Consider the following 24,024-nt stretch of genomic DNA (forward strand, 5'->3'; position numbering starts at 1 on the left):
CCAAAATGTTCCAGCCTTTCCTCTGCAACCATGCTCTAGTGGACTTGGAGGTATGCTTGGGATCATTGTCCTGTTGAAAGGTCCAACGTCTCCCAAGCCTCAGGTGTGTGACGGACTGCATCACGTTTCCATCCAATATCTCCTGGTACTGAAGAGAATTCATGGTACCTTGCACACGCTGAAGCTTCCCTGTACCTGCAGAAGCAAAACAGCCCCAAAGCATGATTGACCCTCCACCATGCTTCACAGTAGGCAAGGTGTTCTTTTCATCATAGGCCTTGTTCTTCCTCCTCCAAACATAGCGTTGATCCATGGGCCCAAACAGTTCTAATTTTGTTTCATCAGTCCACAGAACACTATCCCACAACTTTTGTGGTTTGTCCACATGGCTTTTGGCATACTGCAGTCGACTCTTCTTATTCTTTGGAGACAGCAAGGGGGTACGCCTGGGAGTTCTGGCACGGAGGCCTTCATTACGCAGTGTGCGTCTTATTGTCTGGGCTGAAACTTCTGTACCCACATCTGACAAATCTTTTCTCAGTTCCTCAGCAGTCACACGGGGACTTCTCTCCACTCTACGCTTCAGGTAGCGCACAGCAGTCGAAGTCAGCATCTTCTTTCTGCCACGACCAGGTAGCGTTTCAACAGTGCCCTTTGCCTTGAATTTGCGAATGATGCTTCCTAAGGTGTCTCTTGGTATGTTTAACATCTTTGCAATCTTCTTATAGCCATTGCCCTTCCTGTGAAGAGAAATCACCTCTTCTCTTGTCTTCCTGGACCATTCTCTTGCCTTCACCATGTTTGTAACCACACCAGTAAATGTCTAGAAGGAGCTGAGTATCACAGTCATTTTAAAGCTGCCTAATTGGTGCTTATTATGCTTGATTGCTGCTCGGTGACATCCACAGGTGTTTTCAATACCTGATGGAAAGCACCTGTATGAACCTCTGTTCTTCAGAGTGGTAGTCTTTAAGGGGTTGAATAATTGTGGCAATGAAGAAACCACATAAGAACCATTTACTACTGTATTACATAAACAATTGATGTCATTTTAGTTGCATTTGGGTAGTTACAACGTCCTTGTAGGATTTGATTCTGAATACAATTCCAAATGTACACTATAGTCCCTAAACCCCTTTACAGCATTGGGGGTTGAATAATTTTGGACACAACTGTATATAAGATGTAGGTGTGACAGGTGTATGACATGAGCACTGCTCAATTCTAGGGCAAGGGAGAAGTTAGAGGCTTTCTTCATTATTCCCCAATCACTCTTCCAGCTTGCACTAGGTGATGTTGGGCAGCGAGCATTTTTCACTTCTTGCATTCATTATCAATGTTGAGATTGAAGAACGCTTCTCTTTTTTTCACCTTGATGCCACTTTTTGAAGAGAGCATTTCTTGTCTGAATTCAGTTCCATATGAGAGAGGAGTATCACAATGAGAGAGTATGACAAAGGGTTCACCTGCATGTATCTATAACCAAATAGTACTTGGCTACCTAAGGCGGACCTTCACCCTTTTTATGCAACTTATTTACTCTTCCTCCTTCCTGTTATACAAATCAGACATTGAAAACACAAAAATTTCCCCTAAATACCTAGGCAAGAATAATGTACAATCAGGTCCATAAATATTGGGACATCAACACAATTCTAACATTTTTTGCTCTATACACCACCACAATGGATTTGAAATGAAACAAACAAAATGTGCTTTAACTGCAGACTGTCAGCTTTAATTTGAGGGTATTTACATCCAAATCAGGTGAACGGTGTAGGAATTACAACAGTTTGCATATGTGCCTCCCACTTGTGAAGGGACCAAAAGTAATGGGACAGAATAATAATCATAAATCGAACTTTCACTTTTTAATACTTGGTTGCAAATCCTTTGCAGTCAATTACAGCCTGAAGTCTGGAATGCATAGACATCACCAGACGCTGGGTTTCATCCCTGGTGATGCTCTGCCAGGCCTCTACTGCAACTGTCTTCAGTTCCTGCTTGTTCTTGGGGCATTTTCCCTTCAGTTTTGTCTTCAGCAAGTGAAATGCATGCTCAATCGGATTCAGGTCAGGTGATTGACTTGGCCATTGCATAACATTCCACTTTTTTCCCTTAAAAAACTCTTTGGTTGCTTTTGCAGTATGCTTTGGGTCATTGTCCATCTGCACTGTGAAGCGGCGTCCAATGAGTTCTGAAGCATTTGGCTGAATAGGAGCAGATAATATTGCCTGAAACACTTCAGAATTCATCCTGCTGCTTTTGTCAGCAGTCACATCATCAATAAATACAAGAGAACCAGTTCCATTGGCAGCCATACATGCCCACGCCATGACACTACCACCACCATGCTTCACTGATGAGGTGGTATGCTTAGGATCATGAGCAGTTCCTTTCCTTCTCCATACTCTTCTCTTCCCATCACTCTGGTACAAGTTGATCTTGGTCTCATCTGTCCATAGGATGTTGTTCCAGAACTGTGAAGGCTGTTTTAGATGTCGTTTGGCAAACTCTAATCTGGCCTTCCTGTTTTTGAGGCTCACCAATGGTTTCCATCTTGTGGTGAACCCTCTGTATTCACTCTGGTGAAGTCTTCTCTTGATTGTTGACTTTGACACACATACACCTACCTCCTGGAGAGTGTTCTTGATCTGGCCAACTGTTGTGAAGGGTGTTTTCTTTACCAGGGAAAGAATTCTTTGGTCATCCACCACAGTTGTTTTCCGTGGTCTTCCGGGTCTTTTGGTGTTGCTGAGCTCACCGGTGCGTTCCTTCTTTTTAAGAATGTTCCAAACAGTTGTTTTGGCCACGCCTAATGTTTTTGCTATCTCTCTGATGGGTTTGATTTGTTTTTTCAGCCTAATGATGGCTTGCTTCACTGATAGTGACAGCTCTTTGGATCTCATCTTCAGAGTTGACAGCAACAGATTCCAAATGCAAATAGCACACTCGAAATGAACTCTGGACCTTTTATCTGCTCATTGTAATTGGGATAATAAAGGAATAACACACACCTGGCCATGGAACAGCTGAGAAGCCAATTGTCCCATTACTTTTGGTCCCTTAAGAAGTGGGAGGCACATATGCAAACTGTTGTAATTCCTACACCGTTCACCTGATTTGGATGTAAATACCCTTAAATTAAAGCTGACAGTCTGCAGTTAAAGCACATTTTGTTCGTTTCATTTCAAATCCATTGTGGTGGTGTATAGAGCCAAAAATGTTAGAATTGTGTTGATGTCCCAATATTTATGGACCTGACTGTACCTCAAATCGAATCATCAGTGGACTGGCTGCAAGAACTCAGAACAGACAGCTGGGCCACTGATACTGTCAGAAAAAAGATGGCAGTGCAGGACCCTGTGTGACAGTGAAGAAGCAGGTTACACTAGATAAATCTCAATTTTCTGTGTGTGCAAGTATGTTTAAGTAAGTGAGGGGAAAAAAAACAAAACCACACAGGTGGAATGAAGTTCTTTTTCAACCACTTCAAGTCCGGATACTTTCACCCCCTTCCAGTCCAGGCCAATTTTCAGCTTTCTGCACTATCATACTTTGAGTGACAATTACTCAGTCATGCAACACTGTACACATATGAAATTTTTGATTATTTTTTGAGACAGAATAGTGCTTTATTTTGGTGCTATTTGATCACTACTGGGTTTTTTATGTGTTGCCATACAAATGAAAAAATACCAAATTTTGCAAATAACGTTTCTTTGTAAATTTCGGTCATAATGTATTCTGCTACATTTTCTAGGTAAAAATAACCCAAAACAGTGTATATTATTTAGGCTGTATGAAAGCTATAGTCTACGAACTATGGTATATATATTCCAAAATTGATCAGTTGAGGCCCTAAAATGTCAGACGCTGGTATGGGGTATGGCGGTGATCAGGATGCTGGTATAGGGTATGGCAGTGATCAGGGAGCTGGTATGGGGTATTGCAGTGATCAGAATGCTGGTATGAGGTATGGTGGTGATCAGGACGCTAGTATGAGATATGGTGGTGATCAGGATGCTGGTATGGGGTATCGCGGTGATCAGCACGCTGGTATGAGGTATGGTCTGAGATCAGGATGCTGGTAAGGCATATAGGGTGTTCAGAATGCTGATATGGGGTATGGCGGGGAACAAGACACTGGTATTGGATATAGAGTGATCAAGATGCTGGTATGGGGTATAGCGGTGATCAGGGTGCTGGTATGGGTTATGGCAGTGATCAGGACACTGGTATGGGGTATTGCGGTTATCAGGACGTTGGTATGAGGCATGGCAGTGATCAGGATGCTGGTATGGCAGTGATCAGGATGCTGGTATGGGGTATGGCAGTGATCAGGACGTTGGTGTGGGGTATCACGGTGATCAGGACGTTGGTGTGGGGTATCACGGTGATCAGGACGCTGGTATGAGGTATGGAGGTGATCAGGATGCTGGTATGGCATATGAGGTGATCAGGATGCTGGTATGGGGAATAGTGGTGATCAGGATGCTGGTACGGCATATGGGGTGATCAGGATGCTGGTATGGCGGTGATCAGGATGCTAGTATGGTGTATGGCGGTGATAAGGGTGCTGGTATGGAGTATGGTGGTGATCAGGGTGTTGGTATGACATGTAGCATTGATCAGGGTGCTGGTATGGCATATGGCAGTGTTCAGGGTGCTGGTATGGTGTATGGTGGTATTATTGTGAGTGCTGGGACAGGTGACAGGGGCTGGCTGCATTATTTATTAGGACTACAGTGGGCAGTGATCAGGGACACAGGGAGAGTGATCAGAGACACTGGGGTGGCTGGCACAGCAGTCTGAGTGTACATGCAGCCTGGAAACATCTGAACTCAATCATTTGGAGGGATGCCCACGTACATTTTTGCCATAGGGTGGCCATAATGCTCAGGTACCCATAAACCTTTGGACATATAATGTAAGATGATTTGCTATCGGTAAATGTTCCATGTTTCCTTGACACAAATGATTGAAAATAAGATCCACACGCAGTCCCCTTGTGGTGGTAGATTTTTGAACAGTCAAAAATTACTGGGCAAGAGGGTTTTTATGTTTTTTGACATATAAACATGTCCTCATTAAAACTTAAAAGCATATAATAATTGTTAGTTAAAAGCAGACTTCATAACAATTGTAAAAAAGCAAAAAACTTTTAATCCAGTTATGACTTTTTTTTTAACACGCTAGTATATCTGCCTGAAATCCATGGTATTCCTATTCTGTGAATTGCTCAAGATCTGTTGCACTGAACAATCCTACTGACTTAACTAGGATACAGAGGCAAAAGTATCTATGGAACCTACAGGAGGAGAACAGCATCTCAGGCGTGAGGAAAGGCGTATTCATGAGTTAGCAGTTAACACAAGAAGCTGCAGAGGTACAGTAATAAGCATCTAAGCTATGCTATGCAGTGAGGTGGGTGCTGTGAATCACAAGTGGCAAAACTGAATTAATAATACAATGGCAGGTACACTCATACAGCCCCAATTCCAAAAAAGTTGGGACGCCATGTAAAATCAAATAGAATACAATGATTTGCAAATCTCATAAACCCATATTTTATTAACAATAAAAAATAGAAAACAATGTTTAAACTAAAGAAAATGTACCATTTTAAGAAAAAAAATAAGATACTTTTGAAACTGATGTCAGCAACATGTCTCAAAAAAGTTGGGACAGTGCTAAGTTTACCACAGTGTAGCATTCCATCTTCTTTTAACAAAACTCTATATACTTCTGGGAACTTAGTGGACCAATTTCTGGAGTTTTAGGAAAAGAATTTCGTCCCATTCTTACCTGCTATTGGCCCAGAGAAGATGGCAGTGTTTCTGGATCATGGTCAGATATGGCTTCTTCTTTGCATGATGGAGTTTTACTTTGCATGTCTGGATGGAACGGTGAACTGTGTTCAGATTTTTGGAAGTGTTCCTGAGCCCATGCAGTGATGTCCATCAACGAATCATGCCTGTTTCGAATGCAGTGCCCCCTGAGGACCAGAGGATCACAGGCATCCAATATTGCATTTCGGTCTTGTCCCTTGTGCACAGAGATTTCTCCAAACTCTCTGAATTTTTTGATGATATTATGCACTGTAGATGATATTTTTTAAAGTCTTTGAAATTATACATTGAGGAACATTACTCTGAAATTGTTTGATAATTTTTAGACACAGCTTTTCACAGATTGGTGAACTTTTGCCCATCTTTACTTTTGAGATACTCTTACTCTCCGAGATGCTATTTTTATATTCAGTCATGTTACTGACCTGTTGCCAATTAACCTAAATATTTGCAAAATGTTCTTCCAGCTCTTTCTGGTAAGTACCACTTGCTTTACCAGCTTTTTGTTGGCCTGTCGCAACTTTTTTGAGGCATGTTGCTGCCATCAATGTTAAAATTCTCTTATTTATTTCTTGAAGTGGTACATTTTCTCAGTTTAAACATTTGATATGTTTACTATTGTAAATAAAATGTGGGTTTATGAGATTTGCAAATCATTGCATTCTGTTTTTATGTAGATTTTACAGAGCGTCCTAAGAATGGTGTATCTTCCGCAGGGGTGGGAAACCATTTGAGCTTAGTTTGACTAAAAGTGCTTGAAATTGAGAGTGCAAGATATGTAAAACAAAAGGTCTACTTCTCACTCTCAATAACCAAAAGGAATATTTTATAATGAAATAATGGTGTTATAAACTAGATTCTGCAGTAGCAACCCCCCATAATTTTTATCAGTGTCTTCAATAACCAATGGCTTCCAAGTATTGGGGCATATACTGTATGGCCACCCCTAAAGACCCACTTGGTTTTGAAATGTCAGGGAGGTGGGTAGGTAGGTGAGTGGGTTAGGCTCCACCTAGTGCTGGCAGAAAAGGTGTTGATCGCACACGTCAGGGCTTGAAGACCCCTGATCTAACAGTTTGACTGAGGTTCTGCTATATTAATAGACATAAAACAATTGTCTGCCATCAGGAAAGCTTAGGAAAGAGGGACTTTGTATAACGTCACTTTTTCTAGTATTTGATCTAAACTTACAGCAGTAAAAACATAGCCTTAACAAACCCTATTTCATCTGCAAATGCCAGAAGCTGTAAAACACACTTCCTCCAACCATTCTTTTAGTATCAAACTTCACTATGCATCTGCATAACTGCAGAAAATATGAAAAATTGATTTCCCCCCAGAAAAGGTTTGTATTTACACCTGCCATACTTGCTAATTCTTATCATAGGGAGCCTACTTACAAAAAGGGTGAAGTCACATGGTTCTTAATTTTCAATTCAAGAGTACAACTAAAGACAAATCCTCATTCATTTGTGTGAAGGTGAGGAGGTCTCTGCAACAGCGGCAATGCGATCACTCCAGCAAGTCCTGGGCAAGAATAGGTGCAGCACAGTGGTTAGCACTTCCGCCTGGCAGCACTAAGTTTGATGGTATGAATCCCTACCATGACACTACCTGTTTCGAGTTTGTATGTTCTCCCTGTGCGAGTTTCCTCCGGGTACTCTGCTTTTCCTCCCACACAAAGACAAGCTGGTAGGTTAACTGGTTCCTGTCTAAATTGGCTCTAGTATGTATGAATGTGAGATAAGGACCTTAGCTCCTTGAGGGCAGGGACTGATGTGAATGTATAATAGAGTTAGGAACAGAAGTGTTTGAACACCCTGCAATTTTGCAAGTTCTCCCACTTAGAAATCATAGAGGGGTCTGAAATTCACATAGTAGGTGCATTCCCACTCTGAGAGACAGAATTAAAAAAAAAATTCAGGAAATCACATTGTATGATTTTTAAAGAATGTATTTGTCTTGCACTGCTGAACATAAGTATTTCAACACCTGAGAAAATCAGTGTTAATATTTAGTACAGAAGCCTTTGTTTGCAATTACAGAGGTCAAACGTTTCCTGTAGTTCTTGACCAGGTTTGCATACACTGCAACAAGGATTTTGGCCCACTCCTCCGTACAGATCTCCTCTAGATCTGTCAGGTTTCGGGGCTGTCGCTGAGCAACACGGAGTTTCAGCTCCCACCAAAGATGTTCTATTGGATTTAGGTCTGCAGACTGGCTAGGCCACCCCAGAACCTTGATATGCTTCTTACGGAGCCACTCCTTGGTTATCCTGGGTGTGTGCTTCGGGTCGTTGTCATGTTGGAAGACCCAGCCACAACCCATCTTCAATGCTCTGACTGAGGGAAGGAGGTAGTTGCTCAAAATCTCGCAATAAATGGCCCCATTCATCCTCTCCTTAATACAGTGCAATCGTCCTGTCCCCTTTGCAGAAAAGCACCCCCAAAGCATGACCTTACCACCCCCATGCTTCACAGTAGGGATGGTGTTCTTGAAATGCATCCTTCTTTTTCCTCCAAACACGACGAGTGAAGTTTAGACCAAAAAGTTCTACTTTGGTCTCATCTGACCACGTGACTTTCTCCCATGCCTCCTCTGGATCATCCAGATGGTCATTGGCAAACTTCAGACGGGCCTGGACATGTGATGACTTGAGCAGGGGAACCGTCCATGCAATGCATGATTTGAAACCATGACGGCGTAGTGTTCTACCGACAGTGACCTTTGAAACTGTGGTCCCAGCTCTCTTCATGTCATTGACCAGCTCCTTCCTTGTAGATCTGGGCCGATTCCTCACCTTTCTTATCATCAGTGATACCCCATGAGGTGAGATCTTGCATGCAGCCCCAGTTCGAGGAAGACTGACAGTCGTCTTTAGCCTCTTCCATTTTCTAACAAGTGCTCCAACAGTTGATCTATTTTCACCAAGCTGCTTGGCAATTGCCCCATAGCCCTTTCCAGCCTTGTGGAGGTCCACAATTTTGTCTCTGGTGTCTTTTGACAGCTCTTTGGTCTTGCCCATGGTAGTAGTTGGCGTCTGACTGACTGTGGGGTGGACAGGTGTCTTTAAAAAGCACAGACAGGTGCTACTAAGTTCGATTAATGAGTGCAGTAGAGGGGGACTTTTTAGAGGCACAGTAACAGGTCTTTGAGAGCCAGAATTCTTGCTGTTTCTTAGGTGCTCAAATACTTATGTTCAGCAGTGCAAGACAAATAAATTCTTTAAAAATCATACAATGTGATTTCCTGAATTCTTTTTTAAATTCTGTCTCTCAGAGTGGGAATGCACCTACAATGTGAATTTCATACCCCTCCATGATTTCTAAGTGGGAGAACTTGCAAAATCGCAGGGTGTTCAAATACTTCTGTTCCTCACTGTATATATGCAAGTCTCAAAATTTCCACTCACCTGCTCGCATCTGGCGATTGGAAATAATGTGGGGACGAGGAGCAGGGCCGGGACTATGGGTGGGCAGGTTTGTATCATGTGAGGTTGGGGGGGGGGCGCATGTGGAGTCTTGCTGCAGCATCAATCTGACAGAATTGAATGGGGTGGGGGGTGGTAGGCAAACCCTGCTCAGTCCCAATCTGATAGCCAGATGCATCTCTAGTGCGGGTCCCCGCGGCCGCAATACCATACCTTTTCCTGTCAAAACTGTGCAAAGCAGTTTCCCCTAGCTTCCTCCTCAACTGTGAGGAGTCAAGATGAGGAGAAGCCTGGGGGGAAGAATATCCCACAGGCTCTGCCGTGCTGTATCTGAGGTCTGTGAGGGAAAAGGATTGTACTGGGGAAACAACTGTTATAGAGAGGGGAGGGGGGCAGAGTAGCATATATTTGTGCTAAGGATGAGAGCATTTGTACTAGGAGGGGGAGAGAGAAGTGGATTAGTGATATGAGGTGGGGTTGAGGGGGGGGGGATATACTAGGACTGGCAGATTTGTGCTAGAAGAGGGGGAAATATTATGCTAGGAGACGGGATTGGGGAAGATGATTTATGCTGGAAGCTATTTTGGGGGCGGTAAGGGGTGAAATTTGCTGTAGGAGGGAGGATGAGGGGAGAGGATTTGTGCTGGAAGATGAACTTGGGGGGTGGCAGATGGTAAGATTTGTTCTTGGAGGAAACATTTTGTAAGAGGATTTGTGCTGTGGGGAGAATTGAAGGGGAGGAGGGTTATGGAAGGGATGATTTGGGTGGGCAGCACTTGTGTTAGGAGAGGAAACTTTGGGGGGGGGGATTTATGTTAGGAGGGAGGCACGAGGATCCTGGCAGCTTCACCTACATGGTACATGGACACAACACTGTTGCACCCCCACCACCACCACTTCCAACACCAGGAGAGGAAGAGGGCACCTGAATCAGACAAATTGTGCACTGAAAGTCAATGTCCTTTTTGTGTTATGCTGCTGACCTTTGCACTATGCATCACACTGCCAACCTCCGCACTGTGCGTCATTTTGTTTCCTTATTGATGTAAAGCACCTATTTTCCTTTTGTTTACATTGCTTTATGTTAACATTGTTAAAGTTGTTAATATTTTTCTTGTAAGTTTATTTTGCATAAAACATTTAGCATTGTTATTTCATGAGATTATTTACGAGGGAGTGTTTAGGGGCGGAATTAGGAGCAGGGCAAGATAGTGGTGGGGTGGGGCAACTGGTGGAGAGTAACTTTTAAGGCCTGGCTAGTAGCTCAGGATGTGAAATTTTGGGCCCTGTATATGTGTAAAATGCTGCATAAATTGACAGCCCTATATAAGTACCAATAATAATAATAATAGGTGTGGCCAGGTGTTGAGTGACAAGCTACAGGGTTATGAATCAGAAGCGACAATGCTAATAGCCATGCTCACTAATATACATCCCATTGAAGTGCAAGCACACACAGACTACATGAGAGTGGCAACTCTGCTCTGAATTCAGGAGCAGTGCAGTATTTTTCCACCCCATCACAGGAAGTTGCATTAGGTGGACATTAATTGCAGACTCAACAGGTATTTGAGTCCCTTTGTGGAACCAAGAGAAAACTGTAAGCACAGATCCCCTGCAAGTTAATTTCACAATGTGCTAGTATGCACTGCATACTAACACATTATGACAAACTTCCCTGTAAAAGGGATCCCTCCAGTGGTGTGCTGTCACCACTGACGGGGCTTCCATCTTCATCTGATCTTCTTTCTGGGGTTGCAGGCTCCAATCATTTGAATGGCTGAGCCGCAATGAGGTCACTCCCGCAGATACGCTCAGGAGTCATGGTCATGGCACAGCACTCTGGATTGGCAGCACATTCAGTGTGCCCTCAATTCAGAGTGCAGTGCGCATGTGCCGGCGAAATCATCAGCTGCAGAAATTGTGAATCTCTCCTAAGCAGTGAACGTTTGGGAGATATTTGTTGTAGTAGGTAAGCTTTGTTAAAAGCTTACCTGTAGGTACAAGTGACCCAGCGGTGTACCGTTTTTTAAGGCTAGTTTATCTTTCTCATATGCTTTACTTTGCAGTTAAGGGGACCCAGTAGTTTAAAAAACATTGTACAGCTGAGAAAAACTGAGCATAGTTTAAACCTCGCATATACAGTCGTGTTCAAAATAATAGCAGTGTGTTGAAAAAAGTGAATAAAGTTCAAAATCCTTCTAATAGCTTTTATTTCCGTACACACAAATGCATTGGGAACACTACACATTCTATTCCAAATCAAAACATGAAGAAACATATATCAAATTTGTGTTGTTCCTCTAACAAAATTGAAGCAAAGTGAATATTAGATTGTTCAAAAAAATAGCAGTGTTTGTATTCTTCTTTACAAAGTCAAACATTCACTATATAAACTGAAAAATGTTTGAAGATTTTGCTTTCCTTTGAATCACTTAATGAATATTTAGTTGTATAAGCACTGTTTCTGAGAACTGCTGTACATCTGTGTTGCATGGAGTCAACCAACTTCTGGCACCTGTGAACAGGTATTCCAGCCCAGGATGATTGGACTACATTCCACAGTAATTCTCTATTTATTGATTTTGCCTCAGAAACTGCATTTTTTATGTCACCCCACAAGTTTTCTATTGGATTAAGATCCGGGGATTGGGCTGGCCACTCCATACCGTCAATCTTGTTGGTCTGGAACCAAGATGTTGCACGTTTACTGGTGTGTTTGGGGTCGTTATCTTGTTGGAACACCCATTTCAAGGGCATTTCCTCTTCAGCATAAGCCATTATGACCTCTTCAAGTATTCTGATGTATTCAAACTGATCCATGATCCCTGGTATGCGATAAATAGGCCCAACACCGTAGTATGAGAAACATCCCCATATCATGATCCTTGCGCAACCATGCTTCACTGTCTTCACAGTGTACTGTGGCTTGAATTCAGTGGTTGGGGGTTGTCTGACAAACTGTCTCCGGCCACTAGACCCAAAAAGAACAATCTTACTTTCATCAGTCCACAAAATGTTGCGCCATTTCTCTTTAGGGCAGTCAATGTGCTCTTTAGCAAATTGTAACCTCTTCAGCACGTCTTTTTTTCAACAGTGGGACTTTGCGGGGGCTTCTTGCAGATAGCTTGGCTTCACATAGGCGTCTTCTAATTGTAACAGTACTCACAGGTAACTTTAGACCTTCTTTGATCTTCCTGGAGCTGATTGTTGGCAGAGTCCTTGCCATTTTGGCTATTCTTCTATCCATTCGAATGGTAGTTTTTTGCTTTCTTCCACGTCTTTCAGGTTTCGATTGCCATTTTAAAGCATTTGCGATCATTTTAGCTGAGCAGTCTATGATTTTCTGCACTTCTTTATATGTTCTCCCCTCTCCAATCAACTTTTTAATCAAGGTACGCTGTTCCTCTGAACAATATCTGGAACGACCCATTTTCCTCAGAATTTCAGAGAGAAATGCACTGTAACCAGCATGTACAACATTTGCTGCCTTCCTTCCTTAAATAAGGGCAATAATTGCCACCTGTTTTTCAAAGAATGAATGACCTCACTAGTAGAACTCCACACTGCTATTATTTTGAACATGCCCCTTTCAACTAGTGATTCAATGACACAGAATCAGCAGCATGCATGTCATGACTGTTGGGTCTGTTGGATTTCTATTACTCCACTACACCTGCTAGTAAATTATTTGCCATGTAGAAATATCATTTTTACCAAAAACAGTGATTGATCAGGTAAGTGATGTCTGACTGCTATTATTTTGAACACAACTGTAAAATATCGAAAAATTAGTTGTTGCTGCATTAGTTAAGCTTAATATACAGATTTAATGTACATTATTTTTAAACAATAATATTGGTGTAGTAGGAATACCTTATGTTACATAGTGTATTTTTAAACTGATCTTGTATGTGGTTTCAGTTTCATGTATTTCCAATCAGTCGGGAGGCCCTCCAGTTTTTTATTGGGGATATATGGTATAAACTGTATATATCTGTTGTGAAAGTTATCAGTCAGCTATGATTAAGGCCCTAGAGGGCTGAAACACGCTGAAAAAAATTTCTGTATTAGCTATCTACCTTTGCAAAAATACATTTTGGAATCCATGCCTGTGTGCAGGACCACTAAGACATATACAGTGAAGGAAATAAGTATTTGATCCCCTGATGATTTTGAATGTTTGCCCACTCACAAAGAAGTGATCAGTCTAAAAATCGAATGGTAGGTATATTGTAACACTGATAGACAGAATAGCAACCAAGAATTCAAAAGAAATGCATGTCTCAAAATCAGCAGGGGATCAAATACTTCTTTCCTTCACTGTACCTCCAAGTGGCAGATGGGAGCCTTTGCATGCACCAGTGTTTGTTTTTTTTTTGGGGGGGGGGACATTAAGCAGGTATGCATTCTGTTCAGTACCAGTACATGTCATACCTGTATGTCAAGTTCTGCTCCCCTGAAGCTTGGCCAAAAGAAACACCATCCTGAGCTGCTCAGTCCTTACGTAGACAGTAGCAAGTGTAATGGATGAGTGTGACCCCAGCATCACACGAACAAACTCTCTACCTTTTTCACAACCAAATGTATGAGCATTGTGCTTTACCTCCCCCTGTGGGTGAAGTTTTAACCTACCTCGTGTAAAACAACACAAAAAAGTCTGGAAGGGCTTTTGGGCTTTAATATAGATTATTTTTGAGTAGCAAACTTCTGCTGTGCCTTAGGAGTGTTACATTTTAATAAATGTCTAGGTTTATGCTTTTCATCTAATTGAAGTTGTTTATTGGGCTCAGATGAAAATCGTACTATTCCCGAGATATTGTAAACTTTTTCTTCCCTAGTTGCTGGAATATGCCAAGAAAATGAATTCCCAGTGATAGAAGCCCTCTGTGACTTGTATTTATGAGTGTAAGAAGATATCAAATAAAATCAGTTGCTACTAATACACAATAATATAAAACTTCAAACAAATCCAATCCAAGATTTCCAACAAAAGCATGGTAAAGTATACCTATCATTCATTCCTTTGTAAAAAGCACTAGAGCTGTAACAATCACAATAGCAAAAAAGAATTAAAGGACAATTGACACTTATCTGAATAGCTTTTTGTAGGAAACACATATCTATGTGTCTAAACCTTCAGAAAAGTGGACTAGAGACAGTCTAGAGCATGTTACTGCTCAGGTCTCTGTAGCAGCGCAATGCTTTGTGGTACAGCAAATTTTACTCAGCAAATTGAGTTTGACACTACCTGTTACTACTCTCATCTCAGTGGGACCATGCCGCAAGGGCATTGCAAATACGGTAATGGCCAGGGGTGGACTGACCATTTGGGCACTCCCCGAGGGCCCGGGGTCAGTAGAGGGCCCCATGAGGCTCAGTCTATCCCTTGGATGTGCCCACAATGTGGAGGAGAAAATACTGGCTGGCTGGAATCAGAGAGCAATGGTGGATGGAATAATGCCACGGCAGGCACTTCGGCCACCTCTCCTCGGGGATTCAGCTGAGGGGCAGGTCCACATCCCTGCCACAGGTGCTGAACTTGGAAGCTGGAGGGGGCAGGCAGACTGGACTCTGGAGTTGTCGCTGAGCTGGCCTGGCAACCTGCAGCAGGTCAGTGTGTATTTAATCCCCAGATGACAACACTGCAGCTTAATATGTCTATTTAGTATAGTAGTCAGGCTGTGTTGTATCCTGCCCGGTGTCCATACCAGGTGCTATTTCCTATCCTGACCCTAATAACCCTGATTTCTATATTCCCTATACAAAACACAGATATCTGTACACTGAGTGTTCAGATATCAGTGTTTTATATAGGGAATAGCATGCAGTGTACAGACATCAGTGTTTTGTATAGGGAATAGCACGCAGTGTACAGACATCAGTGTTATTTAACACTGATATCTGTACACTGACTGCGATTCCCTATATGTGACACTGATATGTGTACAGTGAGTGCCTTTCCATATATATATATATATATATATATATATATATATATATATATATATATCCCTGGCAACTGTACACCGAGTGCCACTCAGTGTTCAGATATAAGTGTTTTATATAGGGAAGAGCAGTCAGTATATAGATATCAGTGTTACAATTAGGTCCATATATATTTGGACACAGGCACAATTTTAGTTTTTTTTCAGGTATTTACCAAAACATATTTAAGCTATAGTTATATAATGGATATGGGCTTAAAGTGCACACTCGCAGGTTAATTTGAGGGTGTGTACATCCAAATTGGAGGAAGGGTTTAGGAATTACAGCTCTTAAGAGTAGCCATCCCGCCTTTTTCACGGGACCAAAAGTAATTGGACAAATGAATATAATCATAAATAAAATGTTCATTTTTAATATTATGTTGAGAATCCTTTACTGGCAATGACTGCCTGAAGTCTGGAACCCATGGACACTACCAAAGACTTGGTTTCCTCCTTTCTGATGCTTTGCCAGGCTCTAACTGCAGCTGTCTTCAGTTTTTCCTTGTTTGTGGGTCTTTCTGCCTTTAGTTTTGCCTTCAGCAAATGAAATGCATGCTCAATTGGGTTGAGATCAGGTGATTGACTTGGGCATTGCAGAATATTCCACTTATTTTCCTGTAAAAGCTCCTGGGTTGCTTTTCCAGTGTGTTTTAGATCATTGTCCATCTGTACTGTACAGCGCTGTCCAATCAACCTTGCTGCATAGGCTGAATCTGGGCTGACAAGATATCTCTAAACATCCAGCTGCTTCTGTCTTCTGTCACATCATCAATAAACATCAAGGGCCCAGTGCAACTGGAAGCCATGCATGCCCATGCCATCACACTGCCTCCACCATGTTTAACAGATGACATTGTGTGCTTTGGATCATGACCTGTTCCAAGCCTTCTCCACACTTTTTTCTTCCCATCATTCTGGTACAGATTAATCTTAGTTTCATCCATCCAAAGAATGCTTTTCCACAACTGGTCTGGCTTTTTAAAAATTTTTTTGGCAAAGTCTAATCTGGCGTGTCTATTCTTCAGGCTTATGAATGGTTTGCACCTTGTGGCGAACCATCTGTATTTGCTCTCGTGAAGTCTTCTCTTGATTGCAGACTTTGACAATGAAATGTCCACCTCCTGGAGAGTGTCCTTCACTTGTCTGGATGTTGTTATGGGTTTTCTTTACCATAGAGAAAATCCTGCGATCATTCACCACCGTTGTCTTCCGCTGACGTCCATGCCTTTTTGATTTTGCTGGCCACTCCTAATGTTGCTGCTATCTCTCTGATGGATTGGTTTAGTTTCTAAAGCCTTACAATGGTCTGTTTCACTTATATGGACAGCTCCTTTGAACACCATTCCACTGTAGCTCTGGCTGTATGCTTAGGGTTGTTGTCCTGCTGAAAGGGGAACCTACGCCCCAGTCTCAAGTCTTTTGCAGTCTCTAACAGGTTTTCTTCTACAATTTCTCTGTATTTGGCGCCATCCATCTTCCCATCAACTCTGACCTGCTTCCCTGTCCCTGCTGAAGAAAAGCATCCTCACAACATGATGCTGACACCACCACGTTTCACGGTGGGGGTGGTGTGTTCAGGGTGATGTGCAGTGTTATTTTTCCGCCTCACAAAAGGGAGATTTACTAAAACTGGTGCACTCATAATCTGGTGCAGCTGTGCGTGGTAGCCAATCAGCTTTTAACTTCAGCTTGTTCAATTAAGCTTTGGCAATATAACCTAGAAGCCAATTGGTTTCTATGCAGAGCTGCACCAGATTTTGTACTCTCAAGCTTTAGTCAATAACTCCAATAGTGTTTTGCTTTTAAGCCAAAAAAATAAATTTTGGTCACATCTGACCAGAGCACCTTCTTCCACATGTTTGCTGTGTCCCCCTTATGACTTCTCACAAACTGCAAACGGCACTTATGGCTTTCTTTCAGCAATGGCTTTCTCCCTGTCACTCTTCCATAAAGGCCCAATTTGTGGAGTGCACGACTAATAGTTGTCCTGTGGACAGATTCTCCCACCTGAGCTTTAGATCTCTGCAGCTGCTGCAGAGTTATATTGGGCTTCTTGGCTGCTTCTCTGATTAATGCTTTCCTTGCCCGGCCTGTCAGTTTAGGTGGACGGCCATGTCTTGGTAAGTTTGCAGTTGTGCCATACTCTTTCCATTTTTGGATGATGGTTTGAACAGTGCTTCGTGAGGTGTTCAAAGCTTGGGATTTTTTTTTTTAATAACCTAACCCTGCTTTAAATTTCTCCACAACTTTATCCCTGACCTGTCTGGTGTGTTCCTTGGCCTCAGGATGCTGTTTGTTCACTAATGTTCTCTAACAAGCCTCTGAGGGCTTCACAGAACAGCTGTATTTACACTGAGATTAAATTACACACAGGTGGACTCTATTTGCTATTTAGTGAAAATTTAAAATAAAACTTATATTTTCTACTTTCTGCTATAAAACATATCTAAAAAAAAGATTTCTTCATAAATTTAGGCCAAAATGTATTCTGCTACGTCTTTGGTAAGAAAAAAAATCCCAATAAGTGTATATTGATTGGTTTATGTGACTGTTATAGCGTCTACAAACTATGGTATATATACTGGAATATACCTGAACGTAGCTCTTTACTGCTTTTGTAACATGCTGGTCAGAGTTTTTTATTTTCTGTTATTAAAATCTTCAGCTAAGAAGACATTTGTTGCACCTGTTATATTATGTTCATTCATTAACCTTAATTTTGGAAATGTACTGTTGTTGCGCTTTCATAAATGTAAGTTTTTATTTTATTTTCTATAATAAAAGTTTAACTTGAACATAGTATATTATTATTATACAGTATTTATAAAGCGCCAATGGTTCACTCAGCGCTGTACATTACAAAGGGGGACAGAACATGTGACAGAACAATACCAATGCAATGCAAAACATGAGGGGATCAAGGGCCTTGCTCTTTCGATGGAGTGGTAGGAAGAGTGGAGGAGGTCGGCAAGTTAGCAGGGGGTGGGGTAGGCTTCAATGAAGAGATGGGTTTTCAGGGTGCGCCTAAATGAGAGGAGAGTAGGTGATAATCTGATGGGTTGGGGCAGGGAGTTCCAGAGGATGGGTGACACCCTGGAGAAGTCCTGGAGGCAGGCATGGGAGGAGGAGACCAGGGAACTAGAGAGAAGGAGGTCTTGTGAGGAGCGGAGTGTGCGTGCTGGGCGGTACTTGGATACTAGGTCGGTGATGCAATTTGGGGCAGTATGGTGGACAGCTTTGAACGTCAGTGTTAGGATTTTGAATTTGATCCGTTGCGCAATCAGAAGCCAGTGGAGGGAATGGCAGAGGGGGGTGGCGGAAATGGAGAGGTTGGAAAGGTGAATGAGTCTGGCAGCCGTATTCAGGATCGACTGAAGCGGGGATAGCCAGCGGCAAGGCAGGCCAGTGAGGAGGGAGTTGCAGTAGTCGAGTCGTGATATGATGAGGGAGTGGATGAGCTGTTTAGTAGTTTCTGGGGTTAGGAACGTGCGTATTTTGGCAATGTTGCGGAGGTGGAGTCTGCACGAGTTTGTTAAAGATTGGACTTGGGGCTGGAAGAATAGGTTGGAGTCCAGAATGACACCAAGTACTCTGGCCTGCGGGGTGGGTTTGATGGTTGCGTTGTTGGATGTGATGGAGAAGTAAATGGAGGTGGTGTCTGGGCTGGGGGGAAGACAAGAAACTCGGTTTTGGAGAGCTTCAGTTTAAGGAAGTGGAGCGACATCCAGTCTCATATGTCGCTCAGTAGGTGTGTGATTCGGGCAGAGACCGGTGGTAGTTGAAGCCGTGAGAGTGTATGAGTTGGCCAAGGGAGGAGGTGTAGATGGAGAAGAGAAGGGGCCCGAGGACAGAGCCTTGAGGGATCCCAACAAAGAGGGGGAGTGAAGGGAAGGTGGTAGCATTATAGGTAACGCTGAAAGAGCGTTGTGACAGATAGGATGAGAGCCAGGAGAGAGCAGAATCTCTGAGGCCGAGGGAGTGTAGTTTTTTTTGAGGAGGGGGTGGTCGACTGTGTCGAAGGCCGCAGAGAGGTCAAGGAGTAGGAGCATTGAATAGTGGCCATTAGCTTTGGCGGTTAGCAGGTCGTTGGAGAGTTTGAGTAAGGCAGTTTCGGTGGAGTGTAGGGGACGGAAGCCAGACTGTAGGGGATCGAGGAGGTTGTTGTCGTTGAGATGAGAGCTTAGGCGGGTGTAGACTAGGCGCTCGAGGAGTTTAGATGTAAATGGGAGCAGGGAGATGGGTCTGAGGTTGTTCGGGTCATTGGGGTCCAGGGAGGGCTTTTTAAGTATGGGGGTGATGTGTGCATGTTTCAGAGGGGAGGGGAAAGTGTCGGAGGAGAGGGAGAGAGTAAAGATGTGGGTGAGGGAGCGTAGGATGGAGGGGGAGGGAGGTCGTAGGAGTTGTGAGGGGATAGGGTGTAGTGTAGATACATTCTGTGACAAACGCATGTAATCGGGCAGTGCAATATGTAGGTGGGGCTTTGTGTGCTTGTGGCTTAAGTGTGGGCGTGGACACAGGGGGCCCCATGATCTCCTATTGCCCGGGGGCCCCATGAGTTGTCAGTCCGCCCCATGGCAGTTGCAGCACGGTAGTTCAATGTAAAATTGCCACTGGGATAGAAAGAGATCCCACCGGAGATTGAAAAGCAGGCATACATGAGGCTGTAGTTTAGCATCATGAATGCCTGTACACTGGGTCTAAACTGCCTATGAACTTTTTGAGAGGGGCAGTAATGCAGGCCATAGACGGAACGTTTATCGGCCAAATTTTCGGCCAATAAACGAAAAATAGGTCAGCCCGTTGCCGATACTGCCACCAATGTCCACGAAAAACGTCAGTTTTAGTAGATTTTCCAGCATGACCAATAAAAATAAATGTGAAGATCCCCGAAAAACAGCAGATTTTGAAGTGGTTTCTTGCTAAGAAATTCAGTTATTTTCTAAAGAATTGCAAAATTGCTAGTTTTTCAGCAATTTGTAGACTAGGTGATTGCGTTTTAGCAACATTTCATGTCAAGATCACCAGTGACAATCTCTCTTCATTCTCTTCTATGGGCTTATCCAATATACAGGTGAAACTTGAAAAATTAGAATATCGTGCAAAAGTTCATTTATTTCAGTAATGCAACTTAAAAAGGTGAAACTAATACATGAGATAGACTCATTACATGCAAAGCAAGATAGTTCAAGCTGTGATTTGTCATAATTGTGATGATTATGGCTTACAGGTCACGAAAACCCCAAATCCACAATCTCAGAAAATTAGAATATTACATGCAATCAATAAAACAAGGATTGTACATAGAACAATATCGGACCTCTGAAAAGTATAAGCATGCATATGTACTCAGTACTTGGTTTGGGCCCCTTTTGCAGAAATTACTGCCTCAATGCGGCGTGGCATGGAAGCTATCAGCCTGTGGCACTGCTGAGGTGTTATGGAAGACCAGGATGCTTCAATAGCGGCCTTCAGCTCTTCTGCATTGTTCGGTCTCATGTCTCTCATCTTTCTCTTTGCAATGCCCCATAGATTCTCTATGGGGTTCAGGTCAGGCGAGTTTGCTGGCCAATCAAGCACAGTAATCCCACGGTCATTGAACCAGGTGTTGGTGCTTTTGGCAGTGTGGGCAGGTGCCAATTCCTGCTGGAAAATGAAGTCAACATCCCCATAAAACTCGTCTGCGGAAGGAAGCATGAAGTGCTCCAAAATCTCCTGGTAGACGGCTGCGTTGACCATGGACTTAATGAAGCACTGTGGACCAACACCAGCAGATGACATGGTTCCCTAATCAACACAGACTGTGGAATCTTCACACTGGACTTCAAGCATCTTGCAGTGTGTGCCTCTCCATTCTTCCTCCATACTATGGGTGCTTGGTTTCCAAATGAGATGCAAAAGCTGTTCTCATCAGAAAACAGGACTTTGGACCACTGAGCAACAGACCAGGTCTGTTTTTCTTTAGCCCAAGTAAGACACTTCTGACGTTGTTTGTTGTTCAGGGGTGGCTTGACAAGAGGAATACGACATTTGAAACCCATGTCCAGGATCCGTCTGTGTGTGGTAGCTCTTGATGCACTGACTCCAGCCTCAGTCCACTCCTTGTGAAAGTCCCCAACACTTTTGAATGGCCTTTTCCTGACAATCCTCTCCAGGCTGCGGTCATCCCTGCTGCTTGTGCACCTTTTTCTTCCACACTTTTCCCTTCCACATAACTTTCTATTAATACAGCACTTTGAGAACATCCAACTTCTTTTGCAATTACCTTTTGAGGCTTTCCCTCCTTATGGAGGGTGTCAATGATTGTTTTCTGCACAACTGTCAGGTCAGCAGTCTTTCCTATGATTGTGATTCCTACTGAACCAGACTGAGAGTCCATTTAAAGGCTCAGGAACCCTTTACAGGTGTTATGGCTTAATTAGCTGATTAGAGTGGGACACTTTGAGCCTAGAATATTGCACCTTTTCACAATATTCTAATTTTCTGAGATTGTGGATTTGGGGTTTTCATGAGCTGTAAGCCATAATTATCACAATTATGACAAATCATGGCTTGAACTATCTTACTTTGCATGTAATGAGTCTATCTCATATATTAGTTTCACCTTTTAAGCTGTATTACTGAAATAAATTAACTTTTTGATTTTCTAATTTTTTGAGTTTCACCTGTATCAACAGAACACACTAACCCAATAGTTTAGCTTGTAGTAGTAGTAGTAGTAGTAGTAGTAGCAATAAACCATTTATTAGCAATAAACCAGCAGTGACTCCAGTGATTAAATTGCTGTTAATTGCTGCCATTGATATCTGTAGCAGCAAATAATCTCTGGTACAAACCATCTGATCTCAGTTATATACTGTATGTGTCCCAAAAAAAAAAAAGAAAAAGAAAAACAGTGATGGAAATGTACCCTCTCTCTGTCTTTCATCCCCTAGCTCGTCAGTTTATGGCACAAAGCTTTTAAATGCATCATAGACAACTAAAATGTTTCCACCACTGATGGTTTCTATGCATGGTGGAGCTGGGTGGAAAGAACAGGCATAGTCTAGCTTTCTTGATGAGAGTGACAGCTTATTAGTTGTATTAACCCTTCTGCACTGGAAGATTATGGAAGTGTGGGTGGGTCAGGGCAGCAGGATGGAAGATTTTCACAGAAGAGGCATAAGCACAAGGGACACATCCTACTGACAGTAAGCTTTGTCCCTTGTGCTGATTTTTCTCTTTGCGATTTTGGCTGCACTTAAGCTTTAAAATGAGAAGTATGGCCAAAGCTTTTTTGGCTATATTTCTCCTATAGATCACATAAGTGGAGTTCGGCACTCCTGTGACCCACAGCCGACAGCGGACTAAAGCCAATAAAGGCTCAGGAAATATCCACCCAGATGCCTGAACTGGCAGCTGGCTCAGCCTCTCAGCTTTGCTGAACACTGAAGGGGCAGAGCAGAGAGGTGGTGACTGACGGTCACTGCTCTCTGCTCAGAGCGGAGGGGAGAACTGAGCAATCAGCAGTCTTTGATCACTTAGTTCTCAGTGCAGAGACAGTGGGGAACAAATGCAGCATCAGATCGATGCTGCATCCACCTAGGTGTGTATACATTTTCTTTTTTTTTTTGTAAACCCCACACTTCTTTTTTATGCAAGACATACATTTGCAAGAATCTCTAATGGATGCAGCCACTGTCTGAAATCACATCTCAGTTCTACTGTCCCTGAACTAAAAGTTGGTACATAAATGGCAGTTTTCAGAACCTTTGCACACAGGTGTCTTGTTGAGGGTGTTGGTTTTTTTTTATGTTTTGTTTTTTGTTGACAGATCCCCTCTAAGTCACTAATATTGCAGTTTGTAGGTTAAAATATGCAGAACCCTACCAGGCCACACTGCTATGAGAGGCATTGTCGAGGCGACAGAGAAGCTCTAAGGTTTGGGTGTTGTTTGATGAATCATCAGGGACCTCCTGGTTTCCTGCCTGCAATTCCTTCGGTATCCTCCACACAGCCGCACAAGACGTGACTTTACTGTCTGAAGCTGAACAACAGAGAGGAAGAAAGAGAGAAAGAGAAAAAAAAAAGCACAGATCAGTACATGTAGAACACATTTGGAATGACTGTGCTCCGGCGTTCACACAAAACACAGGAGCTATGCACAGCTGTTGCCTGAAATATTTAAGGCCTTATATTTTAATAAGCAGCAGAATGCGGTGCGGAGATAGAGGGAAAAGCCTGAAGTCGCCAATCAGTTCTGTGCAGAACTCGTAATTTGCATATGTTTAACCCAGTTTCACCGTGTTCTGAAGCCAGTCTTCATGTCTTGATGAAATTTTAATTCTTTTGGGGGTGGGGAGGAAAAAAAAAAAAACACACAGAATCCCCTACCACCATTCCTATTTTTGTTATGCAAATTAAGGAGCAAGCAAAATTGGCTCTTGTCAAGCAAATGGTTTGTATAGCAGAGTTATAACTCAATTATGGCCTTTACCTGGAGCGGTTTTAGAACCAATTCGGGTTTATTTGTTTTCCAGGTTTTTATGAAAGTGCAGCGAGTACAAACATACACACCTGCAGAAATACTTTAAAAAATATCTGTATAAAACAAATGCTAAGCAGAACCATGAAAATAAGGTAAACATCATCATCTTATTTAGGGCGCATTCACACAGGCGTCAAAACGCTGCATACAGATACATCCAGAATATAGTTTTGTACACATCGGTACGCAGTATTATAGAAGGCTATGGGCCCATGCACAGAGCTATGC

General features: G+C 42.7%; 1 protein-coding gene across 2 annotated transcripts in view; it reads right to left on the minus strand.

Annotated features, from left to right (window-relative positions):
• Positions 1-24,024, minus strand: part of EIPR1 (EARP complex and GARP complex interacting protein 1) — a 306,520-nt gene that overhangs the window by 128,133 nt on the left and 154,363 nt on the right. For both annotated transcript variants that reach the window (XM_089686732.1, XM_089686733.1), the window contains exon 4: positions 23,139-23,295. In XM_089686732.1, coding sequence (XP_089542858.1) covers positions 23,139-23,295 — 157 coding nt within the window. The remainder of the gene's footprint in view (positions 1-23,138; positions 23,296-24,024) is intronic.

The sequence above is a fragment of the Staurois parvus genome, unplaced genomic scaffold (assembly GCF_062004578.1).
Source record: "Staurois parvus isolate SC_StPar_1 unplaced genomic scaffold, SC_StPar_1.0 ptg000409l, whole genome shotgun sequence".
Lineage (NCBI taxonomy): Eukaryota > Metazoa > Chordata > Amphibia > Anura > Ranidae > Staurois > Staurois parvus.